This window comes from Apus apus, chromosome 1 (genome assembly GCF_020740795.1).
Source record: "Apus apus isolate bApuApu2 chromosome 1, bApuApu2.pri.cur, whole genome shotgun sequence".
Classification (NCBI taxonomy): Eukaryota; Metazoa; Chordata; class Aves; order Apodiformes; family Apodidae; genus Apus; species Apus apus.
Genome location: NC_067282.1, coordinates 19,637,550 through 19,661,746, shown reverse-complemented (window position 1 = coordinate 19,661,746; position 24,197 = coordinate 19,637,550). Strand labels below are relative to the sequence as shown.

General features: G+C 36.9%; 1 protein-coding gene across 3 annotated transcripts in view; it reads right to left on the bottom strand.

The window, feature by feature from the left end:
- The window catches only part of SGCG (sarcoglycan gamma), a 127,602-nt gene that overhangs the window by 70,543 nt on the left and 32,862 nt on the right, over positions 1–24,197 (bottom strand). For 2 of the 3 annotated variants that reach the window (XM_051608557.1, XM_051608556.1), the window contains one exon: positions 949–1,146. In XM_051608557.1, coding sequence (XP_051464517.1) covers positions 949–1,143 — 195 coding nt within the window. In that variant the 5' untranslated portion in view covers positions 1,144–1,146. The remainder of the gene's footprint in view (positions 1–948; positions 1,147–24,197) is intronic. The other variant, XM_051608558.1, reaches the window with a different exon arrangement.

The following is a 24,197-nucleotide window of genomic DNA, read 5'->3' as shown; positions in this document are numbered from 1 at the left end:
ACCATGGGAATTCAAGCAGTAATAACTATACTAGTATGTAGCACTTAAAATTAACCTACTTTCTCTATAGTAAGAGAAAGCATAGAAAAGCTTCTATGAAGATAAAATGGCCTTCATTTAGTGACAGAGGTGTAATAATTATAGATATTTGGAACCTTAATATAACACTTTCTTCAGCAGCAGGGGAAGAGCTGTAGTAATTTACTATTATTGTTTTTCTTGTAACAAGTCTATTCAAATAATCTGTCTATCATGACTGCACATTAGGAACAAATCAGCTTGGCTTCATTATTCACTGATGCATTTTATTGCATTCTGACTAAAGCTACATGTTGCAGACTTCTGAAAGTTATCCTTTAATCTACTACACGCAAAATTACATTATAAATATTAAAATATATGATGGTGGAAAGTTATTAAATTTTTTCTGGAATAATATAGCTGCTTAGCCTCAAGCACAAAGTAGTGATAATTATCTCTGAGCTGCAATTAATTGGGCAAATAAATTGTTAAATTTTAGATGCTTACAAACAGGAGAAGGAATCTAAGAAAAAAAGAGCAACTGTCAGCAATATTTTAATCCTAAGGAATTCTGGATGAGATGAAATTACAACAAACTCATTTACAAAATTTAAACTACACAGACTATGAGACAATAGCAAAACAAATTTTCTTAGAATGGTTGGAATTCACCTCAACATAAGGTATCAATAACCTCAGTATTTTAAAGATTATTATGAACTTAGAATTTACAGATCAAGAAGTATGATAAAAAAGAGATATTTCTTATATATATTTCAACTAAAGCACAAACTGCAGTCAATAAGGAACTAAAAAGAACAGTCTGCTACATACAGAGAAGCTGATGTACTTCAAAAATAAATGAAGTGGTGAGGCAAGGAGGAGAAGAGAATATGAAAATAATGGAAAATTAAAAAGGACACTTACTGGGGAAAACCACATCACTTTAAGAATCCAAATTGTCAAAGAAAAATTCACAACTAGGACGATAAGCAGGAGGAGAACAAACAGGTAGAGGCAACGCTTTCTCCAGCCATAAATTCCAATTTTGTAGACATATTCATTCTTCGGCCTCTCTAGGCTAGTGCCTGGTGTTGTTGTAGTGTATTGTTCACGTACCATCTGCTATGTAAAGAAAAAAAAGGGATTGCTTAGTTGTTTGAGCTAAATGAAAAATACTTTTAAAAAACCCTGAGGGAAATACGAAGATACAACTGCAACAGTAAGTTACTAGAAACTAGGAACTCCTATGAAGTTTTACCTGGAAAGCATTTTCATCATGTCTCATTCAAATTACACTTTTATCTTACTTTTAAAATGTTTTAATATATGAACTGCATCAATTGCCATTTTCAGGAGCCTTAAATTTATTTTTTCCTGCATAGAATGGCAACACTTTCCTTCCATTTTTCATCATATTCTACTTGTCCCATCACAAAATATTTCATAGGATCACATAATAATCTGAGGCTCAGAGAATAACATTATTTTACTGCAAAAATAGTTACAAGTGGTAATGGTACCTTGTAAGCACAGGTTTAAAAATACTTCTACATATTCTTTCCTCAATTCAGTAATAAAACACATTCTTTGTGTTGCAAAACAACCGTGTATCCCTGGAATGCCAAAATATGTTAAGCTTCAGAATCTGTATATAAAGATATTAAATGGTTCTTAAAAATGTAAAGGAAATAATGATTTTTCAATTTATCAGACACTCATGCTACCAAAAAAAATATTATTCACTGGGTTTAAACAACTTCCTTCACTTTATATTATAGTTACTAAAGAAGCATTTCTTTTTTTAAATTTAAAGAAATATTATCATATTGCACTTCCTTAAAACATGAGGTTATTAATCAGCTTCCACTTTTTGAGCACAGAGACCACCAACAATTGAAATAATTCATTAAAGATTACAATTTCAGACAAGAGAATAAAATCTCACCAGCTGAAGCTGCTCATCAAGAACAACAGTGGGCAACATCTACCTCATTTCCATTGATATAAACAAAAAAAACCACTATAACCGCAACCATTGATGTAAAAACAAAAAAGGTATTGTACATTTAAGCACTTCCCAAGAGCCAGGTATACCCAAAGGCACCTCACATCCAAAAACTGGTCAACTTTCCTATGGTATGATGTTTCCAAACGAGAGTGCCTTCAGCCAGGTTTCACACAAGGTCTCCTCTCAATCCTGGGAATGAGATCCCTGTGCTCTGCTCACACAGCTTTCAAAATGTGATTAAATTACATCCTTGCCCAGCTGCTGAATGACCCTAAGTTCTTGAAGAAGCTCTCTTCAAGTCTTCTGCAGAGCCATCCTGCATCTGTAACAAGCTTATGGCTCTGAGTTCTAACCCTCATCTTTATAAAGATGTCTTCTTCCTGTGGCTTCCTCTCAAACTACAAAGCAGAGAACACAATATAAGTTTACAACTGAATGGAAGTTCATGCATTATGTCTTCGTATAAATGCAGCGTTCCTGTTATTTCTACAATTCCATTTAAAATATTTAATTTGTTGTTTATTTACATTAAAAAAATAATTTTGGTCATTGGCAGTTCATAATGTAACCATGCTACAGTCATAATGGGACAATATTCTAATTAATTTGTTGCTATCAGTCTCAGCTGCTCATGATACTGTGTATAGAAATCTTTTTATCTGCTGAAAATAATAAAAATACTGCAATAATTTAATAGCAGAGAATCATAGGTTCTGGAATACCTTGGCTTAACATTACTGCAAAACATTGTAGATTTACAAAAGGGTACTTAATATTCACCATATGAACTACGATTGCTTATAGCAGCCTTCCAGTACCTGAAGGGGCTACAGGAAAGCAGGGGAGGGGCTTTTCACCAGAGTGGGCAGTGATGACATGGGGGTAATAGGTCAAAATGGAAAGAGGGAAGATTTAGGTTGGACAACAGGAGGAAATTCTTCACCATGAGGGCAGTAAGGCGCTGGAATAGGTTGCCCAGGGAGGTTGTGGAAGCCCCCTCCCTGGAGGTGTTCAAGGTTGGATGAGGCTTGTGCAGCCTGGTCCAGTGTGAGGTGTCCCTGCTTACAGCAGGGGAGTTGGAACCTGATGATCTTTAAGGTCACTTCCAACCTTAACCATTTTATGATTCTATGAAAATTATCAGATTATATTTTTTAGTTCTGTGTATTACTGAAGCACCTGGGACTGATTATAGGATACTGTTTTTATGTTTGCTGCTATTTTTTTCTGTTTTCTCACTAATTGTATAACAAACCACACCACTCACATTGATGTTGCCCTTTATATTAAACCTATTTTACCACACTCTGCCAAGTAAGGCAGACATTTATACATTTATACATACAACGGGCTTCACAAAATGCTTAGAAAAACCTTTCTGCTTACTTCCACAGTTTTCTCAACATTGTGAGTTACAAGACAGGATGCGGTGTTATCTGGTGACATGGACAGATATACTTGGAGAAATAACCTGTGCAGTTCGTGCTCGGGTATAGTACAACTATCTGATACCCTAACATAGGGTATCCTCTGAGTTTCTTACTCTTTCCTTCACGACACATACTTGTTAGGTGTCAGTTTAACAAGTTAGATGACAGCTACAGAAACTTCTGTAGTGACAGAAGTCCCCCTCACAAGATAAGGTTCTTTAAACAGGGCTGTGGGGAAATAGACTATTCTTCAGAAACTGCACAGTCTACAAAGTTGGCTGAGCCTTCAACAAGTGTCTAGCTGCGGCATCTAAGCTTTGCCTGATCCTTGTGTTGCCATCTGCTACATCTTCAAGGTAAATTTTGCAATAGAAACACAATTTGGTAAAGAGTAAATTTATTCTCCGATCTTCATGTTTTTATGTCAGCCTCATCTCACTGGTCTCTGAGGTTGGGATTCATCTTGCAATGTTAGATACCAACAATTCTGCCTTCAACATATGAGCCAGTCAACCTGTGCTCACTTACTGGTCAATGGAGATAAACCTACCCACGCTGGGAATTAATTATCTGATATTATACATGCATATTTTAAGCATCCAATGAGCTGCCCCTTAGATGTGTGTCATTTCTCTCCATAAAAAACGACCATGGGACGACTTACCCATATGTTCATAAACATCTGGCCCAATTAATTCCAACCAGAATGATTTCCAGAAGCATGTAATTCAACATAAAGATAGGATTCCTTTGTTTTCTGTTTTCCTCTGTTCCATTTATACCCTATTGTAAAATGTTTATTGTCTGAGTTGAGGATTTTATACATAATGTATTATGTACTGATGTTAAATGAGGCGAGGTCAAAATTCATTATGCATTTCACCAAAAAGCCTATGAGTTTTGTGATTGTTTTCAGCCCTTCAGAAATTCTAGAGGAGACATCTCCCAGTGCAGTTTGTTCCCTACATAAATTATTTTTTCCTGAGAGAAAACAGTTCTGTTGCTCCTGAGCATTATTAATACCACTAAAAATTGCTTTGGTTCTAGTAAATGGCTATTGCTGGCCTAGACAACTGACTGCTTTGAAAAGGATTAAACTTTTCTAGGTAATAAAATATGATTTTTAAGATAATTAGTGGCCCAGTACCAAGTAATTACATTGATACTGATGGATGGCTTCTTCTGGAAGAATCAACTTCCTATATTACTGAATTACACATTCACACAGGAGAGTAATCTGACTTGTCTGGAGAACTCAGAGAGAAATTCTTTTATAGGTTTGGGCTGTTTTAGGAAGCTGGGCTGAAAGGAAAGCCTTTAGGCAGATCTCATAGTTGGCTGGTGAAGTCTGTCAGGATTCAAGAGAGGCTCTAAGCAGGAAAACTACAGATCATTAGAACTATGATGAAAAATGTGATTTGTTAATGAAATAATGATGAAGCTGTAAGTTCATTGTGTAGGAGTACACTAAACAGGCACCAAGAAGAAAGCCCCTGGGTGCACCTGTGTGTACACAAGATAGTTGCAGAAGCAACTCTGCACAATGAACAATGACTGGTCAATGTTATCTTTATGCTCTTACAAGGAGGCAGCACACAGTGATGAACTACAGAGTTAGACCAGTCCTAGCAACCTATAGCACAGATAAAATGGCAATTTAGTTTCAGAATGAAAACTCTGGCATCATTCAAATGGGCCATGAAAACATGTATTATTCAGAACATGTCAACAGTACCTTAATAATAACAAAATCTTCTACTTAATTGGAAATAGAATTTTTTGGTGTTCCTACTAAAGGGCCCACACAATCAGAAGTCAAATACGATTAAGGTTAACTACACACACATTCCTTACTGATTTTTGCATATGTGGCCATAACTCATAGGATCAAGCTCTATGGTGGCAGTTTGCTATTAGAAAGTATTTTTCAATTGTCATAATCTGGTTTACTGGGATCCATTTTTATCCAATTACTTCTTGCCCATTTGCTGATTTAAAACAGTTACTGAATGCTAACAGGCTGAGAGATTTACAATAGATTTTAAATGATGGATAGAAGTTGTTAATTACTTGTACACTGCAGATATTTGTATTATGTGAGATTTTCTCATGTGTTCAGGGGTTACTTGTAAGTGCTGCATGTAATGCATGACATTCGTGCCTAACAGAATACACATCCAAGCTGCCAATGGCAGGACTGTATGTTCTTTACATTGTGTTACTAAAGCTGCCCTCTAAAAATACAGAGCCATGCCAGAACATTTTCTTGAATGTATTCCAGCTTTTTCCATGCAAGACCCGGGAGACTGGCCTCTGTGATTTGCCTGAGTCAGAGGTCCAGAAGATTTTTATATTAATTTCTAGATATTGAAAATCTCTCCATCACAAATATTACTGCTGGATTTAGGTTAGCATGTTAATCACATTATTTTAATGAATTAATTTTCTGCAGAAATTACGGAGACAGAATACTAGTTCAACTAAAATAAACTATCTCAGTTTATTTCAATTGTAAAAATATGTTTTTCCTGTTTTTGTTCATAAATAGATGTGCTATTTTCCTGAATGTTAATCTAACTCTCCTTAATGCACAGCTTAGAGCTGTATTACTCAAGTATCATAATCATAGAATGGTTTGGGTTGGAAGGGACCTTAAAGATGACCTGGTTCCATCCCCCATGCTTGGTCAGAGACACCTCCCACTAGATCAGGTTGCTCAAAGCCCCATCCAACCTGGCCTTGAACACTTCCAGGCATGGAGCATCCACAGCCTCCCTGGGCAACCTGCTACAGTGTCTCGCCACCCTCACACTAAATAATTTCCTCCTAATGTCTAACCTAAATCTCCCCTATTCCAATTCTGATCCATTACCTCTTGTTCTCTCAAGTACTTCAAGTACTTTGTCATGTTGTAATAAAGATAATAATAACAACAAAAACAACAGTAATAACAACAACAATAATAATGATAATAATCTACAAGAAAGCATAATTTAAATATAAAACTACTTAGTTGATTAATACTAATAACAAAATATAATTCCAGTAATAATTATATAACTACTAGGCATTTTATATTTTTGGACTAGTTTCAACTGTGTTGGGATTTTCAGCAAAGAGACAACAAGCTTAGCACTCAGAAAATGCAGCAGTTAAGATGAAATGGTGAAGTTTAATAAATTTACACCACTGATGGTCATATTACACATGTTCTCTTGAAAGGGAACTTCAGTCATCAGTGCTTCTTCTCTGTTTACATAAAGTAGATTTATTTGCATGCAGTATGTGTGGAGATGAAAGAGGTGATAGTGCTACACTAAAACAATTCAGTAGGAAGACCATTTTAATAATTTAAACTAAATTCTTGTGCCATTACAAACTAACCATAACCTGAAATATAACAACCTGTCAACCCAGGCAAGTGAGAACTACTTTTATGATCTGCATATAGTATCTTCAAGGAACATTACATTCCTTAATGTTTTTATATAATGCATTGAGCTAGATGGGTATTATTATATATTAGGAACATCAGAAATGCATTAAGACTTCACATTTGGTGGCATTCAGGCATGCACACTTTTGTCTGTGGGTGACAGAAGCAGGAAATCAGTGCAGCTGGAGAATTTTCCTGCCAGAGGAAAACCAGTTGAGGCAAACTTGCTGTTCAAAGAAAAAAAAAATAGAAAAGAAGGGAACCTTTTGGAATCCATATGGAAAAGCTTTCAACACAAAATCTGAAAGGCAAAGAACACTCAAACTCTCATGACTAGATGAACATTTTCTCATTCCTTTCAACCCTCCCTCGTTCCAACATACTGTATTTAATCTTGCCCAACCTCTCTTTGCTGAGGTTTCTGTATTATATAGTGAGTTACAGTTTGAACTGTTAAGTAGTGTCATCAGCCAACAAAAGCTGGATCCCTGCAGCATTATGTGCAGAAACTGGCAAAGAAATTAAAATGGCCTTGTTAACTGTCTGCATACCCTGCAGTGCAAATTTGCATAATAACTATGACAGTCACAATTAATAGTTTTGCACATTTTAAGTAGCAGTGCAATAGCTGAAAGGTAGTAATTGGATTAAATGTTGTATTAAAAATTACTATTTTTCTAATATCTGTGAACTATTGAACCTCATTTACAGTTAAAATGTTTTTCAAACTTTGTTTTCAGTCTTTCAACTTGATTTATCTTTCCTCCTTTCACAAACCTCCAAAGACATTAATTAGATTAGAAAAGTAATTTTCATTATAGTTCCTGTAGTAGAAAAAAGCCAAGCAAAAATACTAGACAGATTTTTTTTTGAAATTATTTTAATTTTTTTGCATACCTTACTAACATTTTAAGAAGTAGCTAGTTTCTGGTATGAGAAATTCCATGGCTTTCACGTGTAATGTCTTAAAATGCTTTAATTAAAAAAAAAAAAAGTGAAACTTCTCTCTCTAAAATTCACTCACCATTACAGCTAAGTTTCCTTGAGCAACCTTGAATACCGTAATGCAGGGGGAAAAAAATTATTTACTTTCCTAAGATTTCTGACATATATGTTACTCTATCTTGGCAGACAAAATTCTTTTCAAGAACACAAAGAGCTTCCAACAACTGAAACTGACGAAGTGACAATGATGATGTGGATGAGACACCCACATCTAGGTGAATGTCACAAACACAGATTTTAGAAGTTAAGTCTTTCAGGAGAGAGAAAAAAGCAATCTGTGCAGCCACTGGTTTCACCTAACAATGAATGACTGAGATCCAATAATGGTGTCAAGATCATTTAAGTGTTTACACAAAAGACTGCAAGTCCACCAGGAGAATGGAAGATACATAATGTCTTGCAATACAGTATCAGAACAGAAAATATTGTAGGGTCTTCTGGATGTGAAGCTTCTCTCTTTCTTCCCTGGACTTAAAAATCCTTTACATGTGAAGAGGAAGCCAGAATGGATTCATTTCAATTTCTTTTTCTTTAATCATGCCCTTTAACAAAATGTTTGTAATTAAGCTAGGTATGAACTAAATTACTCAAACTATGAGTAATTTAAATTTTTAGTTAAGGCTTTAAACTAACACAGACAGAAAAAGCAAGTGACTGTTTAATCTGCTTTTTTGTCCTCTACTGTGTGACAGAAAACAGGCATTTTTTATGGAATGGTGCTATACCTGTGCTACTGTGTTCAATTGTTCATGAGGTGATGAGAGGTCGTCTTTGATTTATCATCTAACAACCTGCCCAGAAAAGAATCATAGAATCACAGAACATGAAAGTTGGAAGGGACATCTGGAGGTCCTCTAGTCCTATTCCCTGCTCAAAGCAGGGTTAACTTTGACATCACAATTGGTTACTTGCTGGGAAAAAGGTTCAACCATCTGTTATCAGGAATTCCATTTTCTTCAATAGCCTTAGTGTCTCTGAACAGTCCTGCTAAATTTCAGCTAGAGTTTTTGTGGCAGCCTTACATGCAATTTGAAAAAGTATTTATGTTTGCTTTCAAGTTCTTAAATATTGCTTGGACTCCTCTACTGTGTTATTACATTTAGCCTATTGGAGTTCTGAGCCTTTTCACCCCATTTGATACAACTAACATGTTTTTTATAACTCTTGTCCTGCTTTTTAGCTGTACTGGTTTAGCAATGTCTTTTATATACGTATTGAGCCTCAGCATCTGATAGACTTTGAAACAGTCACATGCAAAAATGTGTTTACTTCTCACAGGTCGCTTACTTTTACATAATACCTTTTTAAAGTTAAGAACTAAGATACTTCAGATCTTTTTACTCCATCACAAATGCTTACTCTAACATCAACATGGCTGGTGTTCTGGCCTCCACAGTTCATGAAGGACAAGGAGAGAGTCCAGCACAGGGCCACTGTGGGGATTAAGGGACTGGTTTATCTGCTATACAAGGAAAGGCCGAGAGCTGGGTCTGTGTAGCTTAGAGAAAAGGAAGCTGAGGGGGCATCTCCTCGATGCTTATAAATATCTAAAGGGCAGGTATCAGCAGGAAGGGGTCAGAGACTTCTGAGTGGTGTCCACTTACGGAACAAGGGATAATGGCCACAAACTGGTACACAGGAAACTTAACCTGAATATGAGAAAATAATTCTTGACTCTGAGGGTGACAGAGCACTGGAACAAGCTGCCCAGGGAGGCTGTGGAGTCTCCATCCCTCTATATATTCAAAACCTGCTTGGACATGTTCCTGTGTAATCTGCTCTACGGGATCCTGCTCTAGCAGGGCTTTGGACTAGATGATCTCAAGGGGTCCCTTCCAACCCCTACCATTCTGTGATGATTCTGTGTACAATATTCTCCTTGACAACAACATGAAAGACACATTGTGCACTGTGCAGAGTCGGGAAATGAGAAACTGCTGCCCAAACCAGTAATTTATGAGATCTAAAAATGTGGTCTGAATGTTGGACTTAATTATGACATTTATACTAAAAAAGTGAAAGAAAAAAAATACAATTTCCTCTCATACTGTTTCTGATCCACTACACCAAGACACAGTCATTGTATAACTCTGATCAGGTCACTGGCAATACAGCCTTTAATATTTTCAATCCTATTTTTACAACTGCTAATATTATGATGATGTTTTGATGGCACATTTCAAACCATGAATAGCTTGATATAAGTGATGAGTTGTTGATATAACTTCTTTATCAATCTGTTTGTACAGTAAACTTCTGTTTACACATGGCACCACTTGCATAGAATGGTTAAGGTTGGAAGGGACCTTAAAGATCATCAGGTTCCAACCTCCCTGCTATGAGCAGGGACACCTCACACTAGACCAGGCTGCACAAAACCTGGCCTTGAACACCTCCAGGGAGGGGGCTTCCACAGTCTCCCTGGGCAACCTATTCCAATGTGTTCCTACACTCATGGTAAAGAATTTCCTCCTGATGTCTAACTTACATCTCCCCTCTTTCTGTTTAAAACCATTACCCCTTGTCTCATCACTGCCCACTCTGGTGAAACTTCCCTCCCCAGCTTTTCTGTAGCCCCTTCAGATACTGGAAGGCTGCTGTAAGGTCTCCCTGAAGCCTTCTCTTCTCAAGGCTGAACAGCCCCAAGTTCCTCAGCCTGTCTTCATAACAGAGGTGCTCCAGCCCTCTGGTCATCTTCATGGCCTTTCTCTGGACCCTCTCCAACAGCTCCATGTCTTTCCTGTGCTGAGGGCACCAGAGCTGTACACAGTATTCCAGTTGGGGTCTCACCAGAGCAGAGGGGCAGAATCCCCTCCCTGGCTCTGCTGGCCACACTTCTTTTGATGCAGCCCAGGATGCAGTTACTTTCTGGGCTCCAGCACACACTGGCGTATCACGTCAAGCTTCTCATCAAGTACAACCCCCAGGTCCTTATGCTTCTAACTTGGTGTTACCCACTGAATGTTTTATTTCTGTTATGTTTTCAACATGACTATTCAAGTCCATGTAGTTTCTTTGTTACCTTACAGCTAAGTACTTCAATTTTTCTATCTTATTTTGAGGCTATAGAAGCATGTATAATTATTGTTTATTTCCCAGGCTTCTATCTCCAATTTACGTAGGCAGATTTATCTTTAATTTATCATGCAACAGTTTTGCCAGAACAGAATCACAGAATCACAAAACATGAAAGTTGGTAGGGATTCCTGGAGATCATCTAGTCCAATAACCTGCTCAAAGATTGCTATCATGGCAGTCCTGGTCGTCAGTTACCCATATCTCAGTCTAAGTTTTGCCTTCAGAGCCTCTTTGCTAGCTTTCTAGACTCTCAGTAGCTTTACTTGTTCCCTCGATTTCAGGGTTGCTGACTTGCACCCTCTCCTGTGTCTGGTTGTCTGAACTGGCCAATTTTCATGAAATGCTGCTGCCTTCCTTTACCTACCAGCCAAACAGATACAGTAAGGTTTCCTAAATAGTGAGGTATTTAGGAAATACTGAGGTATACTGAGGCATAAATTCTCACTAATGTTACTCAACTTAAATCCAAGTTACTTGCCAAACAGCAGGTGCAACTACTTCTGATACAACTTCTCCTGCCTTGCATACAGGGCTGGAATTATTTGTGCTATAGCTGCATTCAGAGTCAAGAAACATGCTGTTTTCTTCCATCTTTTATTAAAATTGTAGATATATGGCTCCTGGAGATCTGAAATCCAGGTGTAGTAGCAGGACTTACTAAGAAAGGAAGGTAAAAAGGTAAATGAGCCAGCTACACATGCACCAGAGTTTAAAATGTGGTTCTGATGCATTCACAGAAAGATGTTATATTCCCATTCACTTTACTAAGATTCTATGCTTAATGAGAAGTTCTGCTTCCAGAATAAAAAAATATCACTTTTTCTGGACCTGAAGAAAGTTTCATTCTACTTACATGTTACTAACATATATACAGATGAAAAAATGGTGATTTCCAGTTAAGTATCCCAACCTTAATTTTCTTCAACATGACCTTCATTCTCCTAAAACTTTCTTTCCTTTCCCTGCTTCCCCTTCCAGCCTCCCCAACTTCAGGACTGTGCTAATTAAGTTTGCTGTCTCTTCCAAGGCACCATTTTGTTTAACTACCATATATGATGCTATTCTTACCAAAGCTGCCTTTTGGTGGGGATACAACTCGCTACTTTAAACACTGGCTCTTCTAGCTAGCTGCCTGTCTAGGAAATGAAGAGGTTAGAAAAATGAATGAATCAGTCAAGACAGCATATGCAAAACTTCCCTGATATCCTCCTCTTTCTGCTTCCTCTTCTAATAAGGGACTATTCTAATTTAAGGTGCTTCTATTATTATCTTGTAAATTGAGCTGGAATGAGATTAAACCATTCCAGCTCTCAGTAACAGTTGAACACGCAGAAACATTACAGTGGGGCTCTGGTATCAGTAATATGTATTAAGCTTTGCAGGACTCCTTAGTGTAACTTTCACTTCCTCTTAAATGGAGGAGGATGAAACCACGGATCTACACTTGCTCAATTCCCAACTACAGAACATGCTACACATTGGCAGTGTCACCCATTCAGGAATTATCTATCTGGGCAGCTTCCAGAGATTTATGCTTTTTTACAGTTTCTATGCCCCCTCAGCATCCTTTTCTCTAAGCTAAACAGTCCCAGCTCCCTCAGCCTTTCCTCACAGGGCAGACGCTCCAGTCCTTTACCCTACACATTTATTGGTAGGTCCAGTCTCTTTGTCATATCTGTTCCCAGCATTTCTTCCAAATTCCACACTCTGGCTGACCAGGCTTAGTTCTAGTGTCTCTTAAGTACCAACCCCCTGTCTCCATCTGCTTGATTCCATACATTCCTTGTCTGGCTCTTGTTCCCTCTGCTTTAATATCAGTTCCTCCTCCATCTCTTGCAGACACCAGTAGAGGCACAGGAAAATATTTCATTGAGAACAGAGATTCCTATGGGAGATGGGATCTCACATCTCATTTCCAATTTCCAGACCCAAACTTACCACAGGAAAAATTGTGCTTCATCCCAATATACCTGACAGCAGTATATTGAGTCATTCTGAGGTGATGGAACACTCATCTGGTCTGGAGAAAAGCTGCGAGAAACTAAACTACAAGCAGAAACGTGTAAAACTGCCTGAAACATTTATCTCAGGGATGCCAAACTAATGGAGATGTTTAGGATTTAAAAATTAGTTATTCTTGGACAGAATTTTAGACTGTCATAAAACTTTTTCAGGTACATATTGTCCTGGATTTGCTGAGGTAGCCCATTTTTTTATACTAAGAATTTTCTTACCTTACATCTAGAAAAGTATTTTTTACAATACAACCTATTGTACCTGCAAAAGCAATACACTCAGATTTGGAAGAAAGTGCCAGACCAAAAATAAGGACATGTGAGTCTGCCATTAACTTCTGAACTGCTCTACAGAACTACTTCTGTGTTCTCAAGCATTCATTAAAAACTCTACTTTCCTCCAGACAAAATGTAAAACTGTTTCATATTGCATTACAGTGAACTAGGCAGCTGTCAACAGTATCTTCAGAAGTCTAACTTCATGGGACATTATCCTCCTATTATAGGGCTGTAACTTAAAACATTCTTCCCCAATTGCTTGCAAACATCTGATCGTGTCTGTTTGCCTGCTTTACATATTATTTATTTATTAGACTCTCCCTTTAAAATCCCTTATAACCATTATAAACCATTTATAAACAGAATGAAGGTCACAATTTGGCTTAAACCGACATAACTGCTCTTTTATTTGTTAAAAATATCAAGATAGGGATAATCTGCCTGGGAGTATTCTACTCAGTCTAACAATGCTGAAATTCTCTCTACTTACAAAAACTAACTGAAACTGCATAATAGTTGAAGATTTATTTGTGTCTGTCATCATTACGGTACTCTGTACCAAAGCTCTTGGAAGAAAAGACAGTGGGAATATATTGTTGAAGCAAAACTAGAATCAGGCAGTTAGCAAAATCTAAATACATCAGAAGCTCTTGGAGCAGAAAATTAAGATTAAGCCATGTTTGATGCTAGCTTGCTTCTTTTACCAGAAAGGTACACAAATGAGGTTTTTTTCTGCTGAAAATAAGTGAATACCTTCTGGTCCCGGCGACAGAAAAATTACTAATTTTACTGATTTGTCCCAAAATATCTTCTGCTGATATGACACTGGAATACGTTGCCCAGGGAAGCTGTAGAAGCCCCATCCCTGGAAGTGTTCAAGGGTAGGTTGGATGGGGCTTTGAGCAACCTGATCTAGTTAAAAAGGTTCCTGTGCACTGCAGCGGGGGCTGGACTAGATGACCTTTAAAGGTCCCTTCCAACCCCACACATGATATGATTCTGTGATCTAGCGGGAGGTGTCCCAGCTCAGGAAGTGGGGTTGAAACTACATGATCTTTAAGGTCCTTTCCAACCCAAACCATCCTATGATTCTATGACTTTTATTTGGGACACTTCTTAAGAGTCATCCTTCATAAAGAAGGGCAACATACAGAAATTTCCCAGACCTCCTTAATGGGGAACATGAATGTTAACTCCTTAGGAATTTTCTTTTTGATAGATCTGTTCAGGCACATAAAACATAAATCTTCAGTATATTTCAAGTACACAAATGTATATTAATAACATACACAAATAAATACAAGTCAATAGAAAAAAAAACACAAAACAACAAACAACAAAGGAACTGAATGCATACTGTAAATTGCAGGAACACACCCTGAAATGCTCCTGTAAAGTATCAGGTTAGCTACTTGCAGCATCAACACCAAAAATATTATCCCCAGTATTTGATAATTTTTAACATCAATGATAACAGGTTGTTGGAAGGTATCTAACTCTGCTCATCTTCTGCTGAAAAAGCTATTCAGGCTTCACTGGATATTTTGCTAAAATGCACAGAGAAAAAAAACAACAAACACTGTGAAGACAATGATTCAGGTCTGGCAAGGTACATTTAAAGTAATCGAGGAAGTACCACAAGACAGTTTCTGTATCTATCAACCAATATTAATTTAATACCTACTGAAGCTGATGCATGACATCCTGGAGTGATCCAACACATGAATTAGATGTTATAAACAGCCAAAAGGACCGTCCCTCACCACCTCTGGTCATGAAACAGCGTAGACATGGTATTTGAACAGACAGTACATCTTCTTTTATGATCACAGCAATAACATTCTGAAACAAATTCAGAATTTGTCTTGGCACTAAGTGTTTCATCTAGGAGGAGCACTGGGAAACAGCAAACTAGAAAGCCCAGTTAATGCTTACCACTTATATCAGCAGCAAAGATGAAACTGAAATTAGTGACAATACAAAGAGAACAAAAAGAGGATAGATGGTATAGGTATGTTTGCTGCTCCTTTCAGTTGTGCCTAAATATCCTTTTAAAACAGCAAAGAAACCAAGCAAGCTTAATTAAGAATTTGTTCTATAAACAGAAATAATGAGAATTAGTTTCATAGAGATTTGCACCTTTTGTTCTTAAAGGATCCACATCAATGCAGTAACTTTATTACTTTTGCTCTCTCCAACTCGTTTATAAAAATTTCCTGGGCAAAAGATAATACATCCCAGTATTAGCTAGTTTGAACTGAGTTCTGACCCACAGGACAGAATTTTGCTTTAATGAGGGCATTGCCTCACAATAAATTTTCACTAAACTTGAAAAAACCTTAATTACTCTGAAAACTTCTATGCTTCATTTTATCATACTCAAATTTGTCTGCAAAGTCAAAAAAGATGGGGGTGGGGTTTAGCAACTCTGAGGTAAACAAACACCAAGTAGAATTCCATCAGCTTAATTGCTACACAATTTATATTTTAAAACACATATTTTTCCTACAAGAACTGAACATGTGATAAAGAAAAAAAATGCAAACATTCAGAAAATATTAAGACAATTAATAACTGATAAAATTAAAATAATTTTTCAGAAATATTTTTACACTTTTGCTTCAGCTGCTTTGTGTTATTATATTCTATCCCACCAGTAGATCCCACCTGATAACAACAAATTGACCTACAAAAACAATCAAACAACATTTAAAATGTTTATTATCTTATCTATGAGGTTAAAACCATAAAAGGGTCTACACTGGAGCAGACCAAAGTCCTTTTAGCTCAATAGCCTCTCTCTGATGGTGACTAATGTACAATGTACTCTCTTTTAATATCGATCATTTCCCCATGAATTAAAAAATGTTTCATTTTCTGACAACTAGTGTGCACTGAAATGGTGTTTTCAATGAAGCATTTATTATAACCTCAGGATCTCACTATGAAGTTATAATAGTTCAGATAAAATCACTTTGCATTTGAAGGCCTTTTTACCCCCATGTGGAAAACTTCACATCTACCTAGACTGAATTTTATCTGCCATTTTCATTTTTGATCATTCAATCTTGAAATGCCCTTCAGCAAAGTAAAAAAAGCTGGAGAGTGGCAACCTGCATAGGCAGCTGGTAGGTGGTAGTCACTGGAGACCTCCCTCAGCAGGAGACAGAGGCATCCCTCTGCTGACCAGACTTTGATGCCCTGGGAATTCTGGTGCTTGCTGAGTGATCATATATAGGATACTGCAGAGACTTCTGAGGCTTATCCAGCCCTTGCTGCCTGTCTCATGGGCAGCAACAATACTGCTAAGGACTATGGAGCTCCAGGGATGGGTAAAGCTGGTTTTCTCCTTAATCCTTCCAGTGAAGGAGAAACGTTCATATGGGAGTGTACATATCTGGCATGTTAACACATGTTAACTACTTAGCTGGTGCCATGAAAATTAAGATAAGAAGCTTATTTGAGTAGCTGACAAAACTGGATACATCCCATGCTTTATCCATTGGATACACTGTATGGATTTAAATTCCTGCTATCAATTACTTTTATTTTTACTGTATTGCTTGCATGCTGGCAATTACTTTCAGTTCTCCCTTTATCAACAATATACAGTGTCTCAAGAAAAGAAACACCACAAAGTTTTACTTTAACATATAGTAAAGTTTTCAGACAGGATATGATAGTTTTGTTGTTTTGAGTTGCAGGGAAGATTAGGTTTCTGTGTGCAATATTTCGTTACTTAAAGACCATTAAATGCAAATAAGAATTGTTTTTGTGACCTTTAATTTTTCTCCACTAGAGACAACACCAGGAATCTCAGAACATTGGCAGGCATGACATTTAAATAAATAAATAAATATCATGTGTCATACTTTTTTTCTGGGTATTTATATATTTTGGAGAAGTGGGATAGATGTACCAGTATTGCAAAGCTAACTCAGGGGGAGGAGTGAGGAATTAATTTCATTTGGGTTGTTAAACATACTGAAAGGCTTGAAGTTCTTTACAAATGTGAGGGAAATGAAAGCAATCCCTGTGATGGAGACAGAAAATGAAAGAATCTCCACTATCATAATCTTGTGTGGATGTCTACCAGACAAAGAACCATTTTAGATACTTCAAAAAATACTTCTAAAAGAAAATCACATCTTTTCCTGTTTATTTATTATTTTTTTTAATAAAAGATATCTTCCTGTGTTCTAGGTGTGTGATAGTGGTTCCTTTCTACCATACAACAATAATAAGGCCAAAATATATCTTGCAGAAATACCATTCCTAATGTCAGGACAGAACTTGGACAGAGCTTTTAGCAAAATCCATTAAACATTATGCTCAATGTTTTTCTCAGCAAATGTATTTCATGTCCTCAGTGCTGGGAAGATGTAACCTCTGAGAGAGCAAAAAGAAACAGCTCTATTTAAATACACAAAAGCATACAAATGGGCATAACCTTTTCTCATTTTCCTATTCTCGCTGCTGCTTTTATGAAAGAGCTACTTCCAGGTAGCATGATCTTATCTCTTTAGATAAGAGGCATAGTTCCAGTTCGTACAGCAGACTTCAGCACAATTACAAAACAGATAACTCCTTTCTGTGGTGTTTTCCAATCTTGAAATGCTGTTAATTTAGCCTTGCTAAATGATTTCACATTGTAAATTGAGTTATACTGCTCTTCCATGAAGCTTTTTTTGAATAGCAAAGTGAAAATACACCAAGGAAACAAGAAATAGAAGTAGATGCAGAAACTGGAGATTAAAATTAATCCTCATGTCTTCCCTCCCTAATTCAAGTGATTTACCACAGATATGTTTAAGAAAACACAAAAGAAGACTAATTTGACCTTGCACCTAGAAAGTCACAACTGCACCTTTTTTGAAAGATCCCATGAAGCTGAACTAAAAATAAAAAAAATTGCTTTCCTTTTCAGTAGCAAGGGAAGTAAAATTCTTTCCTAGATACACCGTGTCTCATGATATATTTTTAATCTCTGCCCTTTTCTGATGAATTTGAAATATCAGTGAACACAAAATGATGTGCTTCTGCAGCATTGCAGTCCTGGTCATAACAGGTTTATTACTCATTCTTCCTTACACAGGGGAAAACCAGATTACTTTAAATGTGTATTAGACACAAAAGGAAACAATTAAAAGACGTGTCCCACAGCAGCCTTTTTTGGTGATGTTGACTTCAGCTGTTCAGAGAGCAGCTGACTCTAAGTTTCTTCAGCAACAGTGGCAAAGCAATAACATGATACAAGGAACACGGAAGATGAAAAACGTGGCAAAACATATAAATACTGTTTTAGATCAGTATGCCATTTCTTGGATTAAAGACATAACTGATTATTCAGTTAGCTGTAAAAACAAGTGAAGTATAAACAAAACCCAGTACATGTTAAGTATGTATGAATTCCAAAATAAACTAAGAGCAAAATCTCTCATTTGCTGTACCATACATACTCCTTGTATCTCAAAGTAGAATTTTTCATAGAAATTATTTATTCTGAAATAGAAATAAGCAGTTATTAATAAAATTCTTAATTTTCACAGAATCACAGAATATACGGAGTTGGAAGTGACCTCTGAAGAACATCAAGTCCAACCCCCTGAAAGAGCAGGACCAAAACTAGGGCAGATCACTGAGAAAGGCATCCAGACAGGTCTTCAAAGTCTCCAGAGGAGACTGCACAACCTCTCTGGGGAGCCTGTTCCAGTGCTCTGTAACCCTCACAGTAAAGAAGTTCTTCCTCATGTTGAGGTGGAACTTTCTGTGCTTGAGTTTGAATCCATCATCCCTCGCCCTATCACAGGGCACAAGTGAAAAGAGCTTGTCCCTGCCTTCTTGATGCCCAGCCCTCATGTATTTATAGACATTAATTAGATTCCCCCTCTGTCTTCTCTCTAGACTGAAAAGCCCCAGGTCTCTCAACCTTTCCACATAAGGCAGGTGTTCCAGTCCCTTAATCATCCTCGTAGCCTCCACTGGACTCTCTCAAGTAAATCCCTGTCCCTCTTGAAATGGGGAGCCCAGAACTGCACACAATACTCCAAGTGAGGTCTCACTAGCACTGAGTAAAAGGGGAGGAGAACCTCCCTCAATCTGTTGGACACACTCCTCCTAATGCATTCCAGAATACCACCGGCCTTTCAATTAAAGCTGAATTACTGATGTAAATCAAATAGTGTAATCTGAAAAGTAAGACTTTTTTTTTAATACTTCTTAATTTTAAAGATCCTAATTTGGGTAACTGGAAAACAATTCATATTTGGATCAAATAACAAGCACATTACCTTCTCCAGGAAGTATGTCTGCAGTTTCTGAAGTTCCTCTTTAGGCATACACAGAAAAAGACACTCACAGATCTCAAGGATAACTTGCATTTTTAAACTAAAATTAGACATTGTTTGCTCATCAAATATAGCCAGTAATGCCTGACATGTCAATCAGTTTTTGTAGTCTGACCCAGATCATAAAACGAAAAAAAGAACTGTAGCAGGAATGTTTAATAACAACAGCAGTATGTTATTTGCTACCTATGCATCCACTGCAGCATTATTTGCAGTTTTGACCAAAAATAATGAGCAGCAGACTAGCTCCAGAGCTTTTAACCATAGTTTGTGAGAACAGAATTAAAGGCATTAACACTAGTTTCCTAAGTGTTCCTTGTAGGTCCAAAGAAACCTGCAGCTCATGCTGAAGTACTGGTTCCGTTATGCAGTTAAGAAAAATTCTTTGTGGCTTTTGTGCATGCTCAGATCATTACTACCTGCATTTTAGGTTGGATTAGACCCCTGCTTCAAAAGAACAACTTCACCAGGTAGGGATCACTAATCCTGAATCCTACTTTACAGTCTAGCAAAAAAACACCCCATAAACTTGCTTTACTTGGAAAAGCAAGTTCTCCAACAGCATAAGTAAGAGGTCCCACATATGTTTTAAAACATTCTCGTCTGTTTTTTTTTGGCAAATAAGGTCAATGGTGAGTCAGAGGCAAGCAGCAAAGCATTTATCTTTTGATCAAAGTCCTCTGATAATTTTCCCCATAATAAATGAACATTTTACTAATCTCAGGACAGTGGTGGTGTCTTCTCAAGAAAGCATTCCTCCAGGAAGAGAAAAAGTTGCAAATTAGGCTTTCCTAAACTCAAATTTTGGAAAAGTCTACAAGTTTCTAATGGCAGAATAAAGACAAAAGATATTAGATTTTAGTTACAGCAGGTTTGCCTAGTCCAGGTTTGCAGGTGGTCTGGACTGTTCTCTACTACTGGGTAATTAAACTCTGCCTAAGATGGATTTTGATTTCTTAATTGGCAGTTGAAGAACAACTTAACACACATTTCTGGAAGGTAATCATGCATCAGAAAGGCTTTTGTTCAATGTAAAGAAAACCAAGAGATTTTTGTTATTCTTTTGTATACAAATGTAAAAAGTGTTCTCATGGCTTTAAAATCTATTCAATCTAAAAGAAAAAGCTGGATAAAATTCAGCTTAACTTTAAAATCATCCACCACAGTGCTGAAACCTATTTCAGCATGAAAAAAACTGTCTTGTAAATGTTCTCATTCCATTTTAGCTGTGAATTAGCAAAACATGAAATCAGACGGAAAAAAGAAAAAGTCTCCACAGTATAATTTAAGTACAGTAAATTAAATACTGTGAATAGACAGTTGGGGATTAGAGAAAAAAGTTAAGTAATGGGTACACTTGGAAAAGGAACATGAGACACATTAAGTGGAGATTGTAAAACTTGAAGAGAAAGTGCCCAGGAAATGCTGAAGAAAATTCAAAGAGAAGGAGGAGGAAGCAAATGATGGAATCTTCAGATGAAGAAAATGAAAATAATTTTGCTTTTTGCTGCCTTTGTTTTAATTATCTTACATTTGAGCAACTTCTATATTTTGCTCATTGGACAATCTTAAAATCAAAACTTATTTCTATATAATTTTTTGAATGCCAGTTTTGGATTTTTTTCCTGAGTTAGAGTCATAAGTTACTAGGCACCTGAGGATTTCTGACACAGGAGGACAGTAATTTTAATGTTCTTAATTTAAATAGCATTTTAGATGTTTTCAATATGGCTAAAGAGATACAGTCTTGTCTTCCACAAGTATGATTAAAACCAGATAAAACAAACCACCAAGTGTGAATCATACTATCAGTTCAACAGATGTGTTTAACTGAAAGCAAAATTAATAAAACATATGAATGCAAATGTAAAAAATTACATACTTTAATGGGTCACAAAAACTGTTATTAACATAACTTTAATGACATACACAATTTAAAAAGAATGTGGGATACTCTGATAAACACAGGGGTTTTATCAAGTACAGGTTTCTACTGTTATGACAATAAATTAGTAGTCTTATGCAACTTCATTAATATAAGAACTGTATTTCTGTTTGAAAGCGTTATCTTTTTGAATATATATTAAATGACTCAAGAAATCATACAGAATGAAATACACTATTTCATTATGCAGTTTATGTTTAATCAAGATTTCAATTTTCAGAAGTTTTCTTCAGTATTTTCTTTAAATGGAAAATACCTTTCATAACACAACAAAACTAAAAAAATAATGTTACAGGGAAGGAAATTGTGTGGCTGAAAAGAAAATGTGTCCTCAAACCAGGACAGATACCAAAGACTAGGACTGAAAAGTAAACAAGTTTTTTAGTATACTGGGCCCTTCATCTGGTTTGAGCATTTTTGTCTAGAAAAACAGCCTGAAAAGTAGCACAGGCAGTATAGGTCCACCACCTCCTATCCTGGTCCATCCTACAGAAAGTTTTGCTCCATCTACATAAAACTGTAGACTACATCCAACCACACTACATAAAACGTGGCTCTGGGTGCCCTTTGGGTGTCCTCTTTCACCTCTTTAGCCCTCAAAAATTACTGTCTTTTTGTAGAACCAGAAAATATGCTAGAAGCCTTGAGGTGTAATATGAAGGTACAATGCTTTTCAGGATATTAATACAGGAACATGGCACCAACCAAACCTTAGGCAGCCTTGTCTGCCTCATCCATGCTGACTTTTGAGAGTTTTAACCTTGCTCTCTTGCTCCTGTTTGGCACTCAGGCAAAACCTCAATCAACCTCTTCCTCCTCTACATTCTGAAATCTTTCTTATCCCCACTATGAAAATTTTCACTTAGGCAAACAGTAACTATGACGTTTTCTGCCAGTTTCCCAAATACCCTCCTGCAACTTTTCAACTCACAGGGAATGATGATATTAAAATAATCCTCACTGTTACTTTTTTGTCATTAAAATCCATCTATTTCCTTCCTTGTATTTTCACATAAAATTCAAGTCCAATATTGCAATCAATTCTTACTGATTTATAGGACCTTTACACAGACCCAACAGGAACCTGAGAATACTGCTGGCTACTGATCTTCCATGAAGTTTCTCATTTGGTAAACTGTGATGCCCTCCTCATACTGAAAGTAGACATGAAATATGAAACACTGCAGATTGTTGAGCTATTAAGACAACCAGCAGAGGAATCAAGATCAGTAGGTAAATAAATAAAGGGAATATTCAGGAAGATCTTTCTGAACAAATTCTGAGAATCCCAGAAAAAAAAACAAACTGACCGACCTCTGTAGGTCATCTATTCCAGTTCAATGTTGGACTGAAATACACCTCTGGATGTAGCTTGGCATCTACAGCCTCACTAATGCAGCCCAGCCTTCAGTTCGGGGCCATTGCCATAGCTGTGTTCTGCTGACTCAGCTTCTTTCCAGAGCATTATTTTTTAAGAACCAGTCTCATTTTATTCTGCTTTCAGCAGCCGGGAGTCACCACGACATGGTTTTTATTTACTTATTACTGCCTTTCATTTCAATCTCCTTTTCCTCAAAACTGAGGAATCTCTCCTTCCACCAGCAGCCATCCCTGACAGAGGCTGCACACTTCTCATAGCCCGATCTAACAGCTTTGAAATTTGAAGCAGAACCTCCATGAAGCTTGAAACAGAGGCTGAAGTTCATAACACAGCCAGGCTTTTCCAAAAACCTATGGTATCCTGAACTGATAAGCCAACAATGCAAAAAGTCTGTGTAAAATTTAGAATCTGCCACACACACTATGGAAATAGCTAAGGTGAAGAAAAGGTACTAAGACTTTTTTTTTTTTCTCAGAATACTGACTACACAGCAAATAAACAAGAAGGAACTTAAGAGTTTTAACAGGCATTATTACAAAATTATTCCACCTGTACATCCCATTCTTGAAAACACATACCTAAGTAATCCTTACAATCTTTAGGATACACAATCGCATGCACACAAATAAACAAACATACAGTATGTCTTAGTGAAAACCACGTGTTTTATGGCTAATCCAGCAACATCCAACATTTAGTACACACCACTTTACTTTTTAAAAAATACTGATGTACTGTAGTTTTTATTCCTCTTCACATTCTTATACAGAAGTACTTCATTCACCACAGAAACACAACCAGCTGCAGCATGAAATGCAGCAGCTGCTTAACAGCTTTTCGCAGATGTAAAGCAAGGTTTAATGAGAAGACTGGCCCAGGTAGCCCAAGTTTCAGATGAATTAAATAGCGAGAATAGTTACCCAAGTTGAAAACTTGACCAGGATATTGAATAAACCTCTTAACCAAACTGCTACGATGCTTTTAGCCTGGTTTAATATACAAAAAAAGCAAACACACGCTATGTACAAAATTGTCTGTCTCCCATTTGTTTCCCTCCTTCCTACAATAGCTTTTGAACTTCTTGGTCTATTTTAACCAAATTCAACAAACAAGTAGAGGTCTCAGAAATCCTACATTCTTACAAACTTTCTGAAAATGAGGCAGAAGAGGAAACCCCATTTATGTCTCCACTGAGAGACTGTAATGGGCAAGAAGACCTTATTAGATGTAAGAAAACCTGTATGAGAGA